General features: G+C 43.4%; 1 protein-coding gene across 8 annotated transcripts in view; it reads left to right on the top strand.

The window, feature by feature from the left end:
* Positions 1 to 1,627: 1,627 nt before the first annotated feature.
* The window catches only part of ATRX (ATRX chromatin remodeler), an 89,154-nt gene continuing 67,977 nt past the window's right edge, over positions 1,628 to 22,804 (top strand). For 2 of the 8 annotated variants that reach the window (XM_028714638.2, XM_028714640.2), the window contains exons 1-5: positions 1,646 to 1,858; positions 12,693 to 12,793; positions 15,050 to 15,117; positions 15,979 to 16,031; positions 21,379 to 21,503. In XM_028714638.2, the coding sequence (XP_028570471.2) occupies positions 1,797 to 1,858; positions 12,693 to 12,793; positions 15,050 to 15,117; positions 15,979 to 16,031; positions 21,379 to 21,503 (409 nt within the window). In that variant the 5' untranslated portion in view covers positions 1,646 to 1,796. Of the gene's footprint in view, positions 1,859 to 12,692; positions 12,794 to 15,049; positions 15,118 to 15,978; positions 16,032 to 21,378; positions 21,504 to 22,804 lie in introns of those variants that run through there. The other 6 variants (XM_028714634.2, XM_028714632.2, XM_028714633.2 and 3 more) reach the window with 6 other exon arrangements.

Raw genomic sequence — 22,804 nt, forward strand, 5'->3', positions numbered from 1 at the left:
TAATGCCTCACAGCTGTGGGTTGAATTTGTGCTTAAATTTGGTTGTCCTCCTAAGGATGTTATTGACCTAATTATTCTAAAAAGTTGTGCCGGGTGAGAGCTAGCAGATGCAATGGAAGCTGCAAAGTAAGATTTCTTAGCAGCTTTCATAGCCATCTCATAGGCTTTCATAAGCATCCTATTAGATGTTCTTGAGGCTCCATTACGAGTTCGTCGCCATACTCGCTCTAGCCGTCTGAGATCCTGCTTCATTTTCTGGAGCTCCTCAGTAAACCAAGGGGCCTGGTTTTGACGGGGTCGCAGAGGGCGCGATCTCATCAATGGCTGCCAAGAGCCGGTTATTCCAGTCCTCAACAAGGTCATCTAATGAGTCGCCAGGAGGAGCAGGGTCCTGCAAGGCTCACCACCCAAGCAGGGGAGGAGTGGGAAATCAATCTTGGCTTTCAGAGTGTAATGATCAGACCATGGCACTTCCACAGGGGGAAGCATGATCACATCTATGCCAGCCCCAAAGATCAGATCCAGCGTGTGGCCTGCTTGATGAGTGGGGCCCAAACCAAACTGGGAGAGCCCTAGTGTTGCCATGGAAGTCACTAGGTCCAGAGCCTGTGAGGAGGGAGCGGCATCAGCATGAACGTTGAAGTCTCCCAAAACCAGTAGGCTTGGGAACTCCAAGGCCCAGCCCGCCACCACCTCCAGCAGGTATGACAGGGTGGCTGCTGGTGTGCTGGGTGGTCGGTACACCAGCCAGACAGCCAAGCTCTCCTTGGTGCCCCACATGAGACCAACACATTCAATGCCGGAGATCGCCGGTGATGGCAGAGCTCTGAAAGAGCATATACTGTATACTTACATACTGTACTCAGCAATGAAAAATCCATACCTACCCTCAGTTAAAATAATAATATCTTATATGAGAAAAAATGATGTGTTTAATGCCTGTAATTCTGGATTATATCTCATACAGACAAGCCACTATGGGGTAGTCATGGACAGTGCTGGACTTTTTTCCCCTCTCTAATTTTTTTTGTACAATTATAGAAGGAATAAATGAAAATTCCAAATACACAGAAGCAACTGTAGCTACATGTTGTAGGGAAACAGTTTCTGCAATAAACAAAAATGAGATCTGGAATACCTAAAAAACTCTAGCTGGAATATCTCTCACAAAAGAGCCACTATAGGGTAGTTATGGGCAGTGTTCGACTGTTTTTATTTTTCTAACTGTTATTGCACAGAATATTAAACGGTACAATAAAGGAAAATTGCAAAAAGGCAACAACCACCAGCCCTACGTATTGTAGGAAAGCAAGTTTCTGGCGAGGTCAAGATGAATCAGCTGACCTTCACTTGGGATGAGGAAAGAGCAGGTGACAGTGCGGCCGCAGAGTCAAAAGCTCAACTCATCCTTCCCCGACAACGCTGGAGAGCTGAAGCTACACAAGCGCAGAGCGCGGCAGCCTAACGTCCCGCGCCATGACGTCATGCGCAGGTTTGAATGACGGCAGCTCCTGCTGGGGCCAATCCGGAGTGGCGACGATGCCGGGATGACGCAAACGACCCTAGCAACAGACTGAGCTCGGCCTCGTCCAATGAAAAAAAAGGAAGCGGGCCTCCGGGAACCTATCAGGCGCACCGGAGTGGGCGAGGGAAGGCGGCAGGAGGCTGGTCTCACACTCGCCGACAAGATGGCGACGGCAGCGATGGGGATGGCCGCGCCAGTCGCTTTGTTTCCCACCAGGGTTTGAAGCTCGCCTCCCACGCGCCGGAACGAAAGTGACAGGAGCTGTGGAGAGATGACTGCGGAGCCCGTGAGGTACGCGGCGGCGCCTCGCTACTCTCTCGGCCATGGCGGGCGGTGAGGAATGGGAAGGCGTGGGGGGGTGGGGGAGGAGCCGGAGCTGAGGGGCGATCGCCCTCTCTGCCTCACGCGCGTGGCTTCACGAGAGGGCGCGGAGGACAAATTAGACAACACCCCCCTCCCGCCGGCTCCTCCCGCCATTTCTTCGAGGTCATTTTATCAGCGGCAGCTCAGGGTGGGGGAGGGAGGGAGGTTGGGGAGGGCCGGGTGTCTCCCTTCCCGCCTGCGCATGCCCAGTGTGAGGCGAACGTCCCCCCTCCCCCCCTCCACTGCGCCCCCTCCTGAGAGGCCGTTTTCTTCCCCTGGCGGGCGAGGGGGCGGGGCCACTGCAGAGGAAAGGGGCGGGGCTCCTGCGCAGATCCTGCCACCCGTCCCCTCCCTTCCCTGCCACCCCCCCCTTTTGCCGGTCACTGATCAGAGTTGCGGGTCCCCTTCCACGCCCACCCAACCGCGCGCGCTCAGGGCGCTCAGGGCTCCTGAGCGGCCTGTCTTTTGCCGGAACCAGGCCTCGGTCGTCGGGGGGCCGGCGGCATGGTTGATGTTGATCGGCGGCCTCTGCACACGCTTTCCCAGAGACCTTGCGGCGCCCTTTTAAATAGGGGTATCGCCTAGGAAGCATAGCTGTCAACGTTTCCCTTTTTTTAAGGGGAAGTTCCCTTATTCAGAATAGGATTCCTCGCAAGAAAAGGGAAAAGTTGACAGCTATTCTAGGAAGCCGCCTCGTGCCGTGTTACCGGTGCACGGTAGCGCAGCGTTGATTGCGCCAGTAGCCCTCTCTTCAGCTTAGGGTAAGATGTCGAGGGTTGAATTTGGGCACTTTTGTTCTGCCACCCAGCTGCAGACCACGTCCATGCTTAGGGAACTGCTTTGTACTGAGTTGTGGGGAGGGTCGTCTAGCCCAGTGTTGCCTCTGTGTGGATTGGCAGCAGCTGCCCATTGTTTTGGGCAAGAATCTTGCCCAGTTGTACCTGGAGCGGCTTGGGCGGCGTTGAACCCTCGGGCTTTCTCTATGTAAGGCAACTGCCTTACTACTGACTTACAGACGTTCCTCAAAACGTGGTCAGTACTCAGGGATGATGGAAGTTGCAGCTGAACAGCATCTGGAGGAGTCACAGATTACAGTCCTGGCATCTTTGGAAGGGTAACAGAGAGGGTGGGGCTGTAGTTCCATGTTGCCTACCTGGTGGTAAGTGCCATTGTGCAAAAGTTGGAAGAAATCATAGTTACCTACATGTGCAGTAGAGAGAGTACTCTCACACAAAAACACACATATACATAATAGCAATTATTAACCACCACAAGTGTGTTCTGCGAGCAATTGTTTGCATGGAAAGCATACCAGATTTGTTGTCCTGTTTTTTAACTAATGTGATATATTGGTTCATATATTGGTTCATATGAGAGATGCTATTTTCCCTTCTGAGCATAATAATTCATAGTAGAGCACATTATCTATGTCATGGAAACATTTTGAATAAGTTATTAAGAGGTTGCTTGAAAATGGGATCTGAAATGGATATGTGAATAAATGTATATTGCTCTTAAAAATGCTGATGATTCATCACATGTACATGCTAGGTTGACTATTGGTTATCTTACCTGTGTGCTTGTTTTGAAGTAGTGCTTGTGCTTTGTTTATACTGTATTGTAAAACATTGGTTTCCAAATTTTATTTATTTGCAAATTATGTAAGTAAACATCTCATACATTGTATATAAACTTTATGTCCCTATGGTCTCCAGCAGAATAGTAAGATGACTATTACAGTAAGCATAATAACATAAAATAATAAAATGAAACAATACAGTAAATGCAAGCAACAAACCAAAGAAGCAACAGCTTACTAAGAGAGTAACCTCTCCTTCTTTTTCCAGCTTATTTCTAGAGTAATTGGGAGGCAAGGAGGGTGGATCTGGACACTGGTGGAGGGGTGGGGTACCCTGCTGCAGACCTGAATTGGATCTCCCTCCTACTGCATGTCTATTTACTCTGGGAAAAATGGTTAACATAATTGCTAATTGTGTGAATTACGTCATGTCTAGTTACTTTCTTTGGAACTCTTATTTCCATTACCTCTTAACCTTGCAGTATAGTTCTTTGTAGGCTTCTTTTTGTTGTATCACAATTGATGATAGATGGCTGGTATATAAATTCTTGTTCAACAACAAATTATTCAGAGTGTAAATATGCACAATGCTTCATATGTACAAAGTGTGTGATGTAGTTTTTGTGGCTTGTGTGTAGTGCTAAGTATTTCACAATGTGACCATTACGAGTTGGCTGCACATGGAATTAAATTTCCCTATTGTAAATTATAGTGTTCACAATTGAGAGAGAGAGAGAGTACAGTGGTACCTCAGGTTACATACGCTTCAGGTTACATATTCTTCAGGTTACAGACTCCGCTAACCCAGAAATAGTGCCTCAGGTTAAGAACTTTGCTTCAGGATAAGAACAGAAATCGTGCTCCGGCGGCACGGCAGCAGCAGGAGGCCCATTAGCTAAAGTAGTGCTTCAGGTTAAGAACCTCCAGAACGAATTAAGTACTTAACCCGAGGTACCACTGTATAAATATATCATTTCTTTTCTCTTCCACACCGATTGGTGAATCCTAAAGCTCAGACTTCTCTGCATTGTAAAAAAAAAAGAAACTGAGTTCTTCTGTATTGAAACATGTTCACACATCTACACTTGCACTTCTTATCTGTACCAAAATTCCATTCTCTCCCACTTCATGATTTTGCAGCCTACCTATAAAATACTCCCCCTGAAAGCTACAGCAGTCTGCCTGACAAAGAATTCCAGAAGAAGTGTCAGCAGTGGTGGTGGTGGCTGCTGCTAAGATAGAGGCATGGCAACCTCAGTGCCTAGGCGGTAAGCTTGCACCACCTTGCCTGCCTGCCATTGGTGAAGGGTTTTGGGGGTGTACACTCCCCCAAGGTGCCTGGGCCAGAGGCTGCCATGCCTGCCACAAAGCATCAACTGGGTGTCAAAGTTGGAAGATCAAATCTGGCACAGGGAGGGAGGCAGCCCATGGTATCTGGTGCCCCAGGCTTTTTCCTCCCTCTGCAGGCTCCCCACAAACCTTTGAGAGACGGCTGTGCATCCAAAGGGGCCACCCAAAGCACGCAGCTCAATGAGCCCTGGCCGTCTGAAGCCCACCCCTGGGGGTGCTAGGTGGCTTATATCTCTGCAGCCCAGCCTAGTCGAACTCCAAGCGAGGATGGCTCCCACTGCAGCAGTTTCTAGTGTCCTGGAACTGTCTGCACTCAAATCACCTGCTCCCTGGGAGGTTGTGTTCCTCTGGAGCCCTGGCAACCTAGGGATGCTGCCAGGCTCCAAGCTGGCCTGAGAGCACAGCCTGGCGGCTCCAACAATCTTGCGCCTTTGGCTGTGGCACACGCTCTCCACCGGCCTTGCTCATGCTGCCCTGAGTGGGGTTAGAGGGTGGGGAGATGGAGGGCCGCTAAAAACAGTGGTTTGCATGTTGGACCACCCTTATCTATATTGTAATAATTGTAATCAATGATTTTTTAAAAAGGATTTTTTTTAAAAAAATCAGATTTTTAAAATAAAATGCTTCTGGAGAAAAAAATCTTTCTAAAGATAGTTTTCTATTTAAGTTACATTATAGTCCAAAGGCTTTTCATCAGGAAATAAGGATTTGTTTTAAGTTTTTCATGTGTGCTAAAACTCAGTTTTAGTTTTTTTCTTAATTAAAAATGGCTTAACCACATCAGTTAACAAACATGGATACATATGCTATAATGTTATTGCTTTAATTAAATAAATGGTTTAAATTGTTATTAAGGAAATGATTCTTTTTCTTCTTCCAATAAAGTACAGCAGAAAAGTTGTACAAATATAAACAGTTAACTTATTAAACCTCACAATAATTTCATAATTATCTGTGTATTTCTAATAGTATAACCATTTTTGATATCTCTAAAAACTACTCTGAAATTCTATTCTTCCAAAAATGAAACCTTCATATGGTTGTAAATATTAAGATTATACCAGCAAGAATGAGTCTTTCTGTAAAAAAAATAATGATTTAAACCAAGTCTTACTGACCAGTGATTTAAATCAAGTCTTACTAACTACAGTCATACCTCAGGTTGAATGTGCTTCAGGTTGAGCGCTTTCAGGTTGTGCTCCGTGGCAACCCAGAAGTAACGGAGCATATTACTTCCGGGTTTCGCCGCTCGCACATGTGCAGACGCTCAAAATGACGTCACATGCATGCGTGGAAGCGGCAAAACGCGCCACACGCAGACGCGCCATCACGTTTTACGTTCCATTCAGGATGAGAACGGGGCTCTGGAATGGATCCCGTTCGCATCCCAAGGTACCACTGTAGTGGTTTAAATCGTGATTTAAATAAAATACACCCTGGTTGTAATCCATTAGGGGTTTTTGTGATGGCGTTGAGAGTCTGGAAATTGACTGAGCTGTTATAGGGGTTTGTGGCAGACACAGATGTGTTCCTTTGGTAAAGTTGCTGTACTGTGTGGAAAAAGAATGGTAGACAAGCCTTGGAAAGGAAGAAAAGGAGTCAAACAAGGCACACTTGGAAGTTGATTGCTGCTTTGGGATGGGATGTAGCTCACATAAACAAGTGGAAAATGAACTGAACTGAAATGATAGGGCCAGCAGGTGCAAAGGTAAGGGAAGCTGAAGTCCAGCCATAGATTAGAAATAAATCTTTGTCTTCAAGTTTTTATTAGCAATCTGTTCCCACAAGGTCTTGAATTTTATAATTGCTAATACTGGAAATTACATAGTTCTTATAACATGTATGGTCAATGTTTTGAAGAAGAGTGCAGTACAGTGGTGCCTCGCAAGACGAAATTAATTCGTTCCGCAAGTTTTTTCTTCTTGCGAGTTTTTCTTCTTGCGAAGCACGGTTTCCCATAGGAATGCATTGAAAATCAATCAATGCGTTCCTATGGAAACCGCCTTCAGACCAGGTCCGGGGACAGTTTGTCCCCCGACCTCTTCTGAAGGCTGGGGGGGGGGGGACAAGGGCTTTTCTTCCCACCGCCAGCCTTCAGAAGGCTGTTCTGAAGGCTGCCGGTGGGAAGAAAAGCCCTTGTCCCCACCTCCCGCCCCGCAAGCTCCAGGGACAGGAGGGCTTCGCTGCTGCCCGCCAGCATTTTAAAATCGCCCCGGGACAGCGGAGAAGTCTCCGCTGTCCCGGGAAGGCAGGCGGGGGGGAGCAAAGACTTTTGCCCCCCGCCGGCCTTCTGAATGCTTTAAAAATGTTTCCATAGGCTCTTCCTTTTGACCACCAGCAGAGATTAAATTGGGGGATATCTAGAACCTGGGTACTGGGTTGCTCTTTCTTCTTTCCAGTGTCTCTGCTTTCTTTTTGCTCTATATTGGCCAATCACCATCATAGAGACAAAGTAACAAGCAAAATTAAATTCCCAAAATAGATAGGCTGAAGAAAGATTTGAGCTGCTGCTGCTCTGCCTGTGAGTATTGGGGAGGACCGCTCCCCCTTGAAGCCCATTCTCCACCTTGGGCCTGGGGGTGGGCCCCATACTCACCACCACAGCTTATAAGGCTCTAATAACACCAATGCTATCAAAGGAGGCACTAATGGGGCTTGGAATTACTACTGTGGAACGGCAAGGGAAGTATGGCGGTGGGGGCAGATCTTGTAGGCGAAGGGGTATGAGATATGGATATGCTTGTACCCCTTTCTACCTGTGCCCCATCCCCAGGGACGAAGGTAGGGTGAGCAAGGACCACCTGCTTCCATCACTGGTGGTGTGCAATGCCAGGTCTATAGGCAACAAAACTGCCACCCTTGAGATTTCTTTACCTTGCAGGGGGTTGACCTGGATTGTGTAATGGAGACCTGGGTGCGCGAAGGGGAAACAGTTACCTTACGAGAGATGGCACCCCCAGGTTTCTCCGTCCACCAGTTGCAGACTGTGGGTTGGGGGGTGGGTGGGTTGGCATTGTTAATCTGGGAAGATTGTTCTTTCAGGCCTCTATCATTGTCGTTGATCCCCGGCATTGAATGTGTTAGCCTGGTGTAGGGTTCTGAGGAGAACTTGGCTGTCTTGCTGGTGTACCGGCCACCTAGTGTACCAGCAGCCACCCTGTCAGACTTGCTAGAGGTGGTGACCGCCTGGGCCTTGGAGTTCCCCAATCTATTGGTATTGGGAAACTAAAAACGTACATGCGGATGCTGCCCCTTCCTTACAGGCTATGGATCTGGTGTCTTCCACGGCGACACTAGGGCTCTCTCCATTTGTTTCGGGCCCCACACATAAAGCAGGCCACACGCTGGGCCTGATCTTTGGTGCAGGCATAGATGTGATCACATCCCCCACTATGGAGCTGCCATGGTCTGATCACTATGCTCTGAAAGCCAGGATTGACTTCCTGCTCCTACCTTGCTTAGGTGGTGATCTTATTTGGGCTCGCCTGCGAAGGCTGATGGATCCTGATAGATTCCATCAGGCCCTGCGGGATCCTGCTCCCCCTGGCGACTCATTGACTGAGCTTGTTGAGGTTTGGAATACCCGGCTCTTGGCGGCCATCAATGAGATCGCATCTAGGCGCCCTCTGCGACCCCGCAGAAACTGGCCCCCCTGGTTTACCGAGGAGCTCCGGAAAATAAAGTGGGACCTCAGACGACTAGAGTGAGTATGGCAGGATGCCCGCAACTGACCCTCAAGAACATCTTATAGGGCGTTTATGAAAACCTATGAGATGGCAGTGAAGGCTGCTAAGAAGTCCTACTTCTCAGCCTCCATTGCACCCACTAGCTCTTGCCTGGCGCAACTTTTTAGTATAATTAGGTCTCTAATGTCCCTAGAGGGACAGTCAATTTAAATATGAATCAAGCACATAGCTGTTAGGCATTTGCAAGCTTTTTTGCGGAAAAATTCCTGACTCTCCACCGTGACCTCCCTGCCAATTTTAATACAATAACAGAACTGGAGGCTCCTCGACTGTCCTCGGGTCCACTATTGGACCACTTCAACCGGATACTCCCAGCCGATGTGGACAAACTCCTCTGTGCCAGAAAGCCCACCACCTGTTGACCTGTGTCTGTCCTGGCTGATTAGAGCATGTCCAGACGAGGTGCGGCCCCCCCGGGTGAGATCATCAGTTTGTCCCTTGGTTCTGGGACATTCCCTGGGGAACTGAAGGAGGCAGTGGTGTGTTTGCTCTTAAATAAAACATCATTAGATCCTTTAGATCTATCCAATTACCGCCCAGTTTTGAATCTTCTGTTCCTGGGTAAGGTGATTGAGAGAGCAGTTGCTGAACAGCTTGGCGGATTTCTGGATGAAACATCGGCTTTGGATCCATTCCAGTCCGGTTTTTGCTCTGGTCATTGGACCAAGACGGCTCTGGCCGCCCTAACAGATGACTTCTGTAGGCAGCTGGATTGAGGCGGGTTGGGGCTGTTGATTCTTTAAGATTTGTCAGCAGCCTTTGACATGGTCAACCATGAACTTCTAGACCACCTCCTCGCCGACATGGGGATTTGGGGCACAGTCCTTCAATGGCTGTGCTCATTCCTCTCTGGTTGGGGACAGAGGGTGGCGCTGCGGGGGGGGGGGAGCTGTTGTCGCACTACTTGGTGTGTGTAGTACTGCAGCGTGCATTTCTCTCCCCAATGCTTTTCAACATCTTTATGTGCTCCCTCGCCCAGCTTGTCTGGAATTTTGGTTTGGGTTGCCATTAGTATACTGATGACACCCAACTCTATCTGTTGATGGAAGGCTGTCCTGGCTTGGCCCCAGGCACACTGATTAGATGTTTGGAAGCTGTGGTTGGATGGCTACATGGGAGCCGGTTGAAGTTAAATCCTTCGAAGACAGAGGTCCTTTGGCTGGGTTGGAATGATATGGGGTTGGGGGGACCAACTCCCATTCCTTGCGGGGGCACAATTAGTGCCAGCGCCTTCCGTCAAGAGTTTGGGTGTAATCTTTGACGCCTCCCTTTCTATTGAGGTGCAGGTTACAGCTACAACAAAGGCGACATTTTTTCATCTCTGCTGAGCTAAGCAGTTGGTCCCTTACCTCTTTTGCCCTGACCTTGCCACTGTGATCCATGTGACGGTCACCTCCAGGCTTGATTATTGTAACTCACTTTACATGGGGCTGCCCTTGAAACTGACCCAGAAGTTCCAGCGGGTGCAGAATGCCACGGTGACACTCCTTATGGGGTCTCTGCCATGGGATCACATTCACCCAGTGCTGTAGCAGCTGCTCTGGCTCCCGGTGGAGTACAGGATCAGGTTTAAGGTGCTGGTTTTAAGCTTTAAAGCCCTAAATGGCCTAGGACTCTCGTACCTACGGGATGTCTGGTATGCTCCACGGAGGACCTTACGGTCTGCTAAGAACAACACTTTGAAGATCCTGGGCCCCAGGGAAATTAGACTGGCATCGACCAGAGCCAGGGCCTTTTCGGCCGTTGCCCCAGCCTGGTGGAACGCTCTCCCACACGAGACTAGGGCCCTGCGCAATTCAACATCTTTCTTAAGGGCCTGCAAGACGGAGCTGTTCCCCCATGCCTTTGGGCAGGATGCAGTTTGACTTATTTTCCTTTGTATAAAATAAACCCGAAGGAGGCCCCCAACCCGGTCACAGGTCCTTGTATGCTCAGTGGAAACAGTTGGTCCTGGCAAATATTAACCACTCTCAATTCCAACCTGATAATTGCCACCTGCCCAGATTTTAGCTTGTATTTTAATTAATTGATGTATTTTAATTAATTGATGTCTGTTTTTATGCATATTGTGTTGTTCTTATGATGTTAGCCGCTCTGAGCCTGGCGTTGGCCGGGGAGGGCGGGATTCAAACTGTTGTTGTTGTTGTTGTTGTTGGGATTCAAATTGTTGTTGTTGTTATTTATTGTGCTGATTAGAGTGGTTCTCGTATGTTATATTTTGAGAAAAAATGTTAAGATTGTGTTTCATTCTCAGCTAGATGATTCTTGGAAGAGGAGTTATCTACCAGCTGCACTGACTCCCGGTAGAGTACAGGATCAGGTTCAAGGTGCTGGTTTTAACTTTTAAAGCCCTATACGGCCTAGGACCCTTGTACCTAAGGGACCGCCTCTCCTGGTATGTCCCACGGAGGACCTTATGGTCTTCAAACAAAAACACCTTGGAGGTCTCAGGCCACAGAGAGGTTAGGCTGGCCTCAACCAGAGCCAGGGCTTTTTTGGCTGTGGCTCCAATCTGGTAGAAAGTTCTGTCACAAGAGACTAGGGCCCTGCGGGATTTGACATCTTTCTGCAGGGTCTGCAAGACAGAGTTGTTCCACCAGGCCTTTGGCGAAGGCACAGCCTGACCCCCTCCTTTGGTAATTCTTCACAGAACTCCAGCCCAATGGTTGCCATCAATGTGATATGAATTGATTTTATAATGAATTGATTTTAGAATGCTGTATTATTTTACTGTTGTTAGCCGCTCTGAGCCCGGCTTCGGCTGGGGAGGGAGGGATATAAATAAATTATTATTATTGTTGTTGTTAACATGGGCATGAAAATGTAGCAGAAGCTGTATTTTAAAGCTCTTGATCCATGTGGTGGGCTCTGCACACAGAGAAATTTCACATCCCAGTTATATGCTCGTATTTGCAGACACTGCATGCAAAAGGGGTACATTTGTTAAATTTTGTTGAATACTTTTTGGAGTGTCCATGGATGGAACTGTTCTTTGTTGATTTAACTTGTCAGAATTAGTCCTGACCAGCTTTGGAAATTAACCAGGCACCAGGTGCATTTTGCACATGGCTATCAGCCACTTGTGACCAATTGAAGATGCCTGGGCACCAGGATGGTACCTGATGTCTCCACTATCTGGAGGTCCATGCCTTGGGATCCTTGGATTTTGCTGGTTTTCACAGACCAACACATCCTTTGGAATTCTATCCATGATATTTTATCTGTACAATCAGAATGAATTTCAGGAACCAAAAAGTTGAATGGAAAGATACAACTTTTGAGCCTTCAGGCTCCAAAATGGCAACTAGACATTACGTTTTGGTGAAAGTAACCCTGGCTTAAGGAGCCATTTGGCACCTAGCTCATACATTTGAGTTTCTGACACTGGTCCTGACTAGGGCTGGGCAATGTTAGGTTTTCAACATTGCAATGTATCCTCAGCCAAACATCGTGTTTGGGGTGAAACTGCTTTAGCTCTCATCGCGGGAGCTGAGGCACTTTCACCCAAGCATCTGGCGGGCTGGGGCCAATGCAGTTGACTCCAGCCTGCTGGTCACCTTCTGAGTCAGCTCTAATGTCCCTGCCTCAGGGCTCCTTTCTGAGGTTGCCTTCAGCGATGCAGGGTTGGCAGGCTACCCCGCACCTCTCTGCCTGAAGTTGGACCAAGCTACAGTAGCCAACTGCGGAGGGTCTTAGGAGCAGCGGCAGTTTCGCCAGCGATATATTGCTGAGTGAAGCTTTCATTGTGGTCTGTTCCTCATACTGGTCACTACATCACCCAGGCCTAGTCCTGACCCTGAAATGGTTTGATGAGAATGTCATTAGGCTTCTCAGGCATCGGGGCATAGAACATTCCAAGGAGGGTAGATAGAACATGCATAGCAATCAAGTGTGTAGACCTTGGAAGACAGGAGAACAGAATGAGTTTGTTTCTCCCCCCATCCTTCACTCCCCCTTTTACTTGAGGCATATATTTGTTTCTTAACCCAAGAGATGTCTCGAAAACTGGACACTGCTATTTTTGAGAGAGTTTGAGATTGCATGTCATAATGGAAATAAAGCTTGTTTCACACTGTGACAATATTTACAAAAAGGCAAACATTCAAATGGTGCATTTTTTTTAAAACAGTGAAAGCAAGTTGACTACATTGGTGCAGAAGCTTCATGACTTTTTGGCTCACTCATCAGAAGAATCTGAGGATGCAAAGTCTCCTCCAAGATTAACTATAGGTAAAACAGCCTTACTAATTAAAACCTGTTCAGATCTGTGCTCCTTGTATGTTCATTCTGTAATGCCATTCAACAAAGCTATTTAGGTCTGAAATAATAATTACTGCTGTTGTATTCTTGATGACTCTGAGAGGTGAGTTGTACCTTCTTTGATGTATCGTTTAGGCATCTGTAACTTAGGAAGTAACCTTGTGCAGTTTGTATAAGTTAATCTGCACCAGATCCAACCCCCTGCTGTGCCTAAGCGTGGTGGATGGAAAACAAACCTTTAGAATAGTGTTATAGGCTGTATTGCTAGGTCACATGACTGAGCTGAACAGGCTTCAGATCCAGCCTAAGCACCTCCTTTCTAGTATCGCTACACTCCTGGAACACCTTTTGGGGCCTTACACTAAGCTGGGCTGAAGCAGGATGAGCAAATTATGCTGGTGTGTCTTTGGCTGAGCTGGAGTTGAAGACTTAATGCTGGCTTAGCCAGGAATCACCTGCATCCTAAACTGCTCATTCTGGCTGATCTTGCCACCAATATGACTAAATCATTCACTTTATTAATAAATATGTTAATAAATGTCAGATATGTTTACCTTAATATGTTCAGTGTTTCCATAGTTCTTTATATTAGTTCTGCTTACAGTAGTATACGGTATTATCTTTCTGCCCATGCCAACCTTAGTTCTTATGCATTATGTTGAATGTTGCTAGGAGTTTTGTGGCAAATTCAGAAACTGTTGCAAAATAACATAGAAATAACTGCTACATTATCAGATCTGGGGAATTCTAATGATTAATGCTAATTACTGTAAAATAAACCACCTACTAAGATCTGAGAGAGTAGGGATCCTTGCATACATGGGCAAGGTCTGTGTGACAAGGTCTGCTCATGTATGAAAACAAAACTGAACATGTTACATGAAGAAAAACCAATCATTTCAAGTAGATGAAAGTGTTTCAGCCTTCCAGCTTTCTTTTTAGTCTGTCTTCATTCTTTCAGTTTTCAGGTTACCTGATGTTCAGTATCTCTTTAGATTACTAGTGTCTAGTAGTTTGCACTTGGGATTTTTGAGGCTTAATTTTATAGGTACAGGTATAAGCCCACCACTTTCATGAGGGTTGGGTCCCTGTGCAAAGGCGAAATTGCACAAAGTCAGGAACCCCTGGAACTACCTTCCTGCAGGTGGAGGACTGCTTACTGGAGTCTGGGAAGGTCACAGGAGAACTTTATAACTTTAAATTTTGATAATTTGCAGTTCTGAAAAATTGAATGATTTATCTTATTCTTGTGTTAGTTTTTTGATTTACATTATAAATTGCCCTAGGCTGTAAACAATAACAGTCTGACTGATTTACATTTTTATGCAAATATTGGTGCTAAAAATGATGACCATCTGTTTTTGCATTGGAGAATCACTCTTTTCCAGAAACTGCAGATATGGATTAATTTTTGTCTAAGCAAAAAATGTGGTTGCCATGGAAATGTGGAGGGGTGGGGGCAGTGTTAGAAATTGATATATGAAAGCCAGAAGCTAAATGGCACCTTAAACCTAGATTATGGCCGCAAGAACGAAATGTCTAGGCATACTTTTTTATAACAAGAATGGAAAGCTAAAAATGAATGAACTGCAGCTAAAATATTGTGTTCATTTTTCACATGGTCTAGTCTTTCACTTGCCCACCCCTCTAATATTCTCTTCTCTAGTCTTCAGAGAGTAGCTGGAAGGGGGGAGGCAGAAAAAGGTCTTCCTTCCATTCTTCAGGTTTAATATGAAATCTTAGGTGGAATACTGTACCCAGAGCTCAGAAACCGCTCACACTAATGAAATTCCCTGTTGCAAAATGCACCTAGAACAAGGGGAGTTTCAAACACTGAGTGGGGGGAGCATGTACTGTTGTGTACCTTTGGGAAGAAGTACCCCTTTGTTCATTAGTAGCTGACACTCTTCTCTTTCTCTCCCTTGTCCCCCACTTTTTCCAGAGGGAAATGGGGAATCGGCTTGCATTGTTGGTTGTCACTTTCTAAAGGTACTCTGTGACAATCTGATTTTATTTTCTGAAGAGAATCCTTGGTTTTTAGTGTTTCTTTATGATTTGATCTAGTACTAAATAAATACAACCCAGCCAGGATCAGTTTGAGTTGTTTGTGGAAGATAGTACAGTACTTTGCCTACAGTGTAGTTATATGCATTGTTGCTGTTTTGTGTATTTTGAATCATTACTATCCATCTTTACGCGTGAACATATTCCATCCGTTTCTTACAGATAAATTTGCTATGACGGAAAATATTCCAACTCCAGTTCCAACTCCAATGGAAAACTGCAGGGAAGAAGTAAGAACAATTTAGTAGCTTAGTTTATAATAATGAAAAACACTTGTGGAAAGTGGTGATTGATTTCATATGAGTGCAGATTGCTTAGGTTACTTTCTCCATGGTGTGTAAGAGTGAATTTGTATAGAGCATCTATTTAGAAATGATTTTGTTTATATTTTTGGAAATTCCCAGGATGTATAGTGCAGCTTTAATAAGCCAGTGATAACAAATGAACCACAACAATAATAACTTGGTTTTATTTTTTGGTATTTTGAAAACTTGAGGAACTATCTTATATTCAGCATATAAATTCAGTATTTTTTCAGTTCTTTCATTTTTATGAGATCCAGCTATTGGTTTCTGGTTTTTTGTTTCAGAGGCAATTTTCTTCTTACAAATAATTTTTAAAAATTGTTTGTGCCCATTAAGCATCTCAACTGTGACTTTTAATTTTGTGGAGGATGATAATTTTACTGATTTTAGGATTACTTAACCTAGAAAGATTGTATGTTCTGGCCTGTGGTTCATAATATTCATGCAAACTCTATTGTTCATATGGACAGTGCTTTCCTGTATGAGATTTACAGATGTGCAAACCTTCCTGCCCTTGCTATACTTTATTAATGTGGCTGAAAGCAGTTGGTAAGATCATCGAGATTTGAAGTCTAGTGTTTACTTTTATACAATTATTTAATTCCATTGCATTTTATAGTTTATATTTAAAGCACAAGCCCAGTTAGTTACATTTACATATATAAAAGTAGGGTAGAGTTGTCCTTAAACTTCATAGTAAGTTATGTATAAATTGATGTGCATGCATAGGGATGTTTAATTGTATATGGCTTGCAATTTTGTGTTTCCTCTCCCTTTCATATTCAGGGTAGCAGCTCTTCTGAAAAGTCCAAATCGTTATGTTCACCACGTTCCAAAAGGTTAGTTTGATATTCTGTTTACCAGTTTGAATTGCTTGCTACAGTGAGTCTGAAGGAACAACTCACTATCTGTTAGAATCCATGGTGGTCATTTTAAGAAATAGTACATGTTACTATGTTACATATTTTTCTGTTTTTCTACTGTAACCTGCCCTGTGATCCTTGGAAGAAGGGTGGTATATAACCCCTCCTTAAATTCTTATTTATTTTTAAAAACAAATAAAAAACATAAAAAGTGAGTTTTTTTAATATAAAAAATGAAGAAAGAGAAAGAAGTGTTGTATATTACTAAAACAAATGTTAACAGTTAACAAACACAATTTTATACCTACTGTATTTTGTATAAATGAGTTCCAAATTTCATTATACATATCCATGCAAAGTCTACGTCAATAAGCAATCTGCTCATAGGTGGCAACAGTAGTCAGCTTCAATCCATTGAATAAGTGGAGCCATACATTTATCATTCCAGTGCAGCAATATCAGTCTTTTGACCATAGTAAGGGCACGGAGAATCCAATTACATTGTCCAGTTGTCAGATTCCATATAGTAGGTATGTAGTTCAAAAGAACATTATCATCTGAAAATTTTAGCTTTTTTTGCACAGACATATTTATCAATCAATCAATCAATCAATCAATCAATCTTTATTACGGTCCAGAGACTCAACAAATCATTACAAATCAATACACAGTTCATACAGCCTACCTCCATGTTAATCAAGCATTTTGTTTAGAATATAGGACTCATTTGTTCTTGCAACCTCCGATAAAAACTTTGCCGCTGCTAACGTTCTAGCATTTGTCCGGTCTTCCAGTAGGAACCTGACATAGTGAGCCTCTGATTTTCCCGGGAAAGATACCAGCAAGGGTAGTATCAGTTCAGCCCTGGCCTGCTCATATTTTGCACAATGCAACAAAGTATGTTTTATGGAATCGATGTCTTGAGCACACGAGCAAAGTCTGTCCTGGTAGGGAACTCCTCTCAATCTGCCATCCAACACTGCAGAGGGAAAGACATTTAGTCTGGCTTTGGTGAAAAGCCTTCGGTAGTTTGGTACTGTCATGTTTTTTATGTAAGATGTTAACTTAAAGAACTCCTACTGCCAGCGGACTACAGACTGCGTGTGATCGAGATCGCAAGTCACTGTGTGCATTATCCCATAATCTTTGCTTTAAAATCTTTTGGGCGCCTTCATAACCCAGGTAATACAATTGGGGGGGAGACAGACCAATAGAGGTGGCTTTTTTAGCCATGGTTTTCTGCCATTTGCTGACAAATTCCTCACTGGTCAGGTGTTGGTACAAACCCTTCCCTAGTTTAAACGCTGAAATCCTGAGCCAATGTTTTAGGGCAGCCCACCACGCTTTAGTTGAAATTGGGCATTCACCAGCTTCTAACAGAAGTACGGAGTTGGGGACGCAGTTAGGTACCTGCAGCAGAGATTGTAGAAATTTTGCCTGAAAGCCATCTAGCTTTGGCAGGTCCCCATTATGCCAGACATTTACTGCATACAGGAGTTGGGAAACAGGCTTTGTGTTGAAAACCCTTAAGGCTGCTGGAACATATTTGCCGCCCTTTGTGAAGAAAAATCTAAGTATGGCTAGCTTTGCAATCTCTGCCTTTTGAAGGAGGTTTGCCAATGGTGCTTCCAAGATCCTGTATGATGGAATGTGAGCCCTAGATAACTGAATATTGAATATTGCAGCAATATCGGTCTTTTGGCCATAGTAAGGGCACGGAGAATCCAATTACATTGTCCAGTTGTCAAATTCCATATAGTAGGTATGTAGTTCAAAAGAACATTATCATCTGAAAATTTTAGCTTTTTTTGCACAGACATATTTATATAATTCACTACTTTTTTCCAAAACATAGTAAGTATAGGACATTGTAAAAATGTGTGTTTTATTTTTTTATTCCCCCCCCCCAGTACATTTTTATTCAAATTACACAAAGAAAATATACAAATAAACATACCGATAAGCATATCAGTATACATATTAGTACATATTTACATAATTTATTATTTCCCTTCCCCAAATTATACAAAAAATCATAAAAAGAAAATAATAATATTTCGGGCTCTGCCGAGCCCTGGACTCCCCTCCACCCTTTTGGTAAGTATCAAATAAATTCCACAATCATGTATTTTGTTTTTATTCTTAAAAGTTAATCACTCACTGTTAGATTTATTCCAACCCCGCCAGTTTCCTCTACAAATTGGTTCTCATATAATTCCAATATTTATTCCAATTTTCATGAAATTTCTGTTCATCTTGGTCTCGTATTCTACCTGTTAGTCTAGCAAGCTCGGCATAGTTTACCATTTTGACCTGCCAATCCTTTATACTGGGTATGGTTTCCGTTTTCCAGTTTTGTGCCAACATAATTCTTGCGGCTGTGGTGGCATAAAAAAATATGTTCTTATCTTCTTTTCTAATTTCTTTACCCATCATTCCTAGCAGAAAGGCTTCAGGTCTTTTGGGAAAGGTGTATTTAAGTATTTTTTTAAGCTCGTTATAAATTAATTCCCAAAAGCCTTTCACTTTATTACATGACCACCACATGTGATAAAAGTTGCCTTCTGCTTCACCACATTTCCAACATCTTTTATTCTTTAACCTATACATTTTAGCCAATTTCACCGGTGTGTGATACCACCTATATATCATTTTCCAGATATTTTCCCTCAGTGCCATACACGCCGTAAACTTTATACTACTGTTCCACAGTTCCTCCCACCATTCAAAGTCAAGATTATGGCTGATGTCTATTGCCCATTTAATTTTTTTTTTAAATGGGTAAAAATGTGTGTTTTAAAGAAGCATTATTTCCAACATACTGCTGTCTCAAGACAGTCCTTTTCTATACAAACGTAATGGAGACCAATAAATTATAAATATTATTTTCTGTTGTGTAAGTAATGATTTAAGGTTCATTGACACCCTTGCTATAGAAGTTAAAACACTCCCATTGTCAAGGCAATATAGGAACCTCCAATTCTTTATTCCATTCATTTCTTAACATCTCCATATGAAATTGATTTATTTGTAACAAATATCTTTAAAAAGTAATCATGGGTTTTTTAGTTCTAAAGGATTTAACCAGTTTTTTTATTATCTCAGGTGTCTCAAGCTGAAAATGCTGGTCCAAACATAATTGTTAAAAAATGTTGTAGTTGTAATTGTAAATTGTAGTTGTAAATATTGCCATTGGATTACATCCGATAGCTGATATTTATTTCATAACACAATGTAAAAATTCATTGTCATATTTGAGTTGATCCAAAGTCAATACATCCACGTCCATCCAATTTTCCTTATCACCATATTTTTCTTAATTTTTGATGGCTTTCTCCATAAAGTCAATTTACTGTGGGAAAAGGGGTCAAGTTGTTTTTATTAGGCATCACATTCCATAACTTTCTAACAGACATACAGTCGTACCTTGGTTCTCGAATGCCTTGGTACTTGTACGTTTTGGCTCCCAAACGCTGCAAACCCTGAAGTAAGTTTTCTGGTTTGTGAACGTTTTTCAGAAGCCAAATGTTTGACGTGACTTGCGCTTGAGTGCAGGAAGCTCCTGCAGCCAATCGGAAGCCACGCCTTGGTTTTCAAACGGTTTTGGGAGTCAAACATACTGCCGGAACAGATTAAGTTTGAGAACCAAGATACCACTCTAATTATTTCGAGAGATACCAGAGTTCTAATGTATTTTGATCCTCATACTGTTTATCCAAACAAAAGTGCTATATGTGTATATTCCAAAGTTGTCCAAATTGGAAAAATACAGTGGTACTTTGGGTTAAGTACCTAATTCGTTTCGGAGGTCTGTACTTAATGTGAAACTGTTCTTAACCTGAAGCACCACTTTAGCTAATGGGGCATCCCGCTGCCGCCGCGCTGCCGGAGCATGATTTCTGTTCTCAACCTGAAGCAAAGTTCTTAACCTGAAGCACTATTTCTGGGTTAGCAGAGTCTGTAACCTGAAGCGTATGTAACCCGAGGTACCAGTGTAACACCAATTGTTGGCTTTCATCATTTAATACTTGACAATAAATATGCATGATAATATAGCTCCAGATTCAGAATTCTGAATCCTTCCCCCTTAATTTGTAATTGCATTTTCTGTAAAGATATTCTCAGAATCGACTCTCTCCCTAGAATTTTTTTTATTTTCTGAAAATACTTTCCAGATAGATGAACTAGGATTAGAATATAAATTAATCTGGGAATAATGTTCATTTTGAGAGCAGTCACCTTCCCCAAAGGTGTAAAGTTTAATGATTCCCATCTATCAATATCTGAAGAAACCTCTCTTTATATTTTATTTAAATTGCATATTACTAATTGAGTTATAAGGGACGCGGGTGGCACTGTGGTCTAAATCACAGAGCCTAAGGCTTGCCGATCAGAAGGTTGGCGTTTCGAATCCCCACGATGGGGTAAGCTCCAGTTGCTCGGTCCTTGCTCCTGCCCACCTAGCAGTTTGAAAGCACATCAAAGTGCAAGTAGATAAATAGGTACTTCTCCGGTGGGAGGGTAAACGGTGTTTCCGTGCATTGCTCTGGTTCACCAGAAGCGGCTTAGTCATGCTGGCCACATGACCTGGAAGCTGTACGCCGGCTCCCTCGGCCAATAAAGCAAGATGAGCACCACAACCCCAGAGTCGGTCACGACTGGACTTAACCGTCAGGGGTCCCTTTACTGTTACCTTTAATTGAATTATATATTTTGGTATAGGCATACCTAAATATTTAATAGATTCACTACAAATACGGAATTAATACTCCAGGTCAGGCATAGGCAAACTCGGCCCTCCAGATGTTTTGGGGAAACTCCCATCATCCCTATTTAACAGGACCAGTGGTCAGGGATGATGGGAATTGTAGTCTCAAAACATCTGTAGGGCCAAGTTTGCCTAAACCTACTCCAGGTGGTATATAAATTGAATGAATGAATGAACTAATAAATGAAGGTATAGATAGCGATATTTCTTGTTTTCTTTTTCTAATCATGTAATTCAGTCAGCCTTTAAGCTTTCAAAAATGGGTCAAATATGACTTTCTTAGTAATAAGCCACTTTGGCATATAAGCAGTACACGTACTAATAAAAATAGTAATGGGTAATTAATACAGCATTATGTAAATTTGGCATTATATTTTCAGTGTTTGTAATCTGCACATCTTACAGCTCAGTTTCATTGGCCATTATATTGCCTATCTATATAATACTATTCACTAGATTCTGTTGTCTAAAAGAATGTTTTGATAAATAGTGGAGATAATTTGGCTTCACATGTACTGGTTGTAGTATAAATATATGTGTCTGCTGCTCATGCAGGAAACCTACAGTTGTAACAAAGTATGTTGGCTCAGATGATGAACAGACCTTAGATGAAACCACAAATCAAGATGTTTCAAATGAAAACTCCGAAAATGAAGTTGATATGAAAAGCTTGCCTAAAGGTAACTTATTCCATAAATTATGAAATATTCTAACAGCATACTGTGTATATTAAAATTTAGCTAGGATACTGCCTGTACATGCTACCTAGAAGTATTGAAACTTGTAATTTCAGTGAAACTGGGATAAAACTGGAAATTATTTTTGTTCCTTTTGTCAAGAACTCATCCCTGGGAATTTTCTTAAAGCTTCAGAGCAACAAAATATCGAATCCCTCATTATGTAAAACATGTTTTCCCTCTCTGCTTTACTTTGTTACTTCAAGTTAGGGGTGGCTAGTGTGTAGCCACCAGACATTGTTGGATTCCAGTCTCTGTCAGCCCCAGGTAGCATGGCCCATAGTCAGGGATGGTGAGAATATGAATCCTGGAGCCCAGCAACATCTGTAGGATGTTTTTCTATGATAACTGTGTTGGAAGTGGGGCAAATAATTATTTGCAAAATCCTAGACTAATGGTTCCCAATTGGTGGTTCATGGCACATACACATCAACTGTCCGGGACAGCCTGCTTTTTTGACGGGGGGTGGCATCTTGCGTGGGTCATGTGACACCATGATTTCCAAAAGTAGGGGGTTGGCTTTTGAAAAAGAAGGGGAGGGGTCTGCTATACTTAGCTAATTGGGAACCACCACCATTGGACTAGGAATGGATGTTGCGATATTGCTGAGTGCTGCTGCTTAAAAGAGCAGCCTCATGTTTATTTCTCATGTCTCATAGGATGTGGTGGATTCTCCTTCATTGGAGGTTTCTAAGCAGAGGTTGGATGGTTATCAGTCAGTGATGCTTTAGTTGAGATTCCTGCATTGGAGGGAATTCAGCTAGATAACCCACAGGGTCCCTTAACTTGACAATTCTATGATTCACAGGGAATCCATTCCATTGTTGAACAGATCTTACTATCAGAAAGTTCTCCTCAGGATGTTTACTCAGAATCTCTTTTCTTATAACTTGAAGCTGTTGGGGTTGAGTCCTACCCCGCCCCCCAGGGCAGGAGAAGTCTCCCATTCTTTCTACCGTTTATCACACTTTTTTGAATGTTTTGCAATCTGCTGTAGGAAGGCAAATAGGTCACTCTTGTTTCACTCTTGTACATTTTTTACCCATATATCAGTCTGCCTTCCATGCTCCAGGTAATGGTATATACTTGTGAATAGATCATATTTTACATATATTGCTTCTCCTCCCTTTTTGTTTAGTTTGGGGGTAGTCAACTTTTTTATTCCCAGCGCCCACTAATGCATCTTTCTTGATGGTAAAATTTCCTTACTGCCCACCAGTGCTCTAGGGAAGAAGGATTCAGCT

This window comes from Podarcis muralis, chromosome Z (assembly GCF_964188315.1).
Source record: "Podarcis muralis chromosome Z, rPodMur119.hap1.1, whole genome shotgun sequence".
In the NCBI taxonomy this organism is placed as follows: Eukaryota; Metazoa; Chordata; class Lepidosauria; order Squamata; family Lacertidae; genus Podarcis; species Podarcis muralis.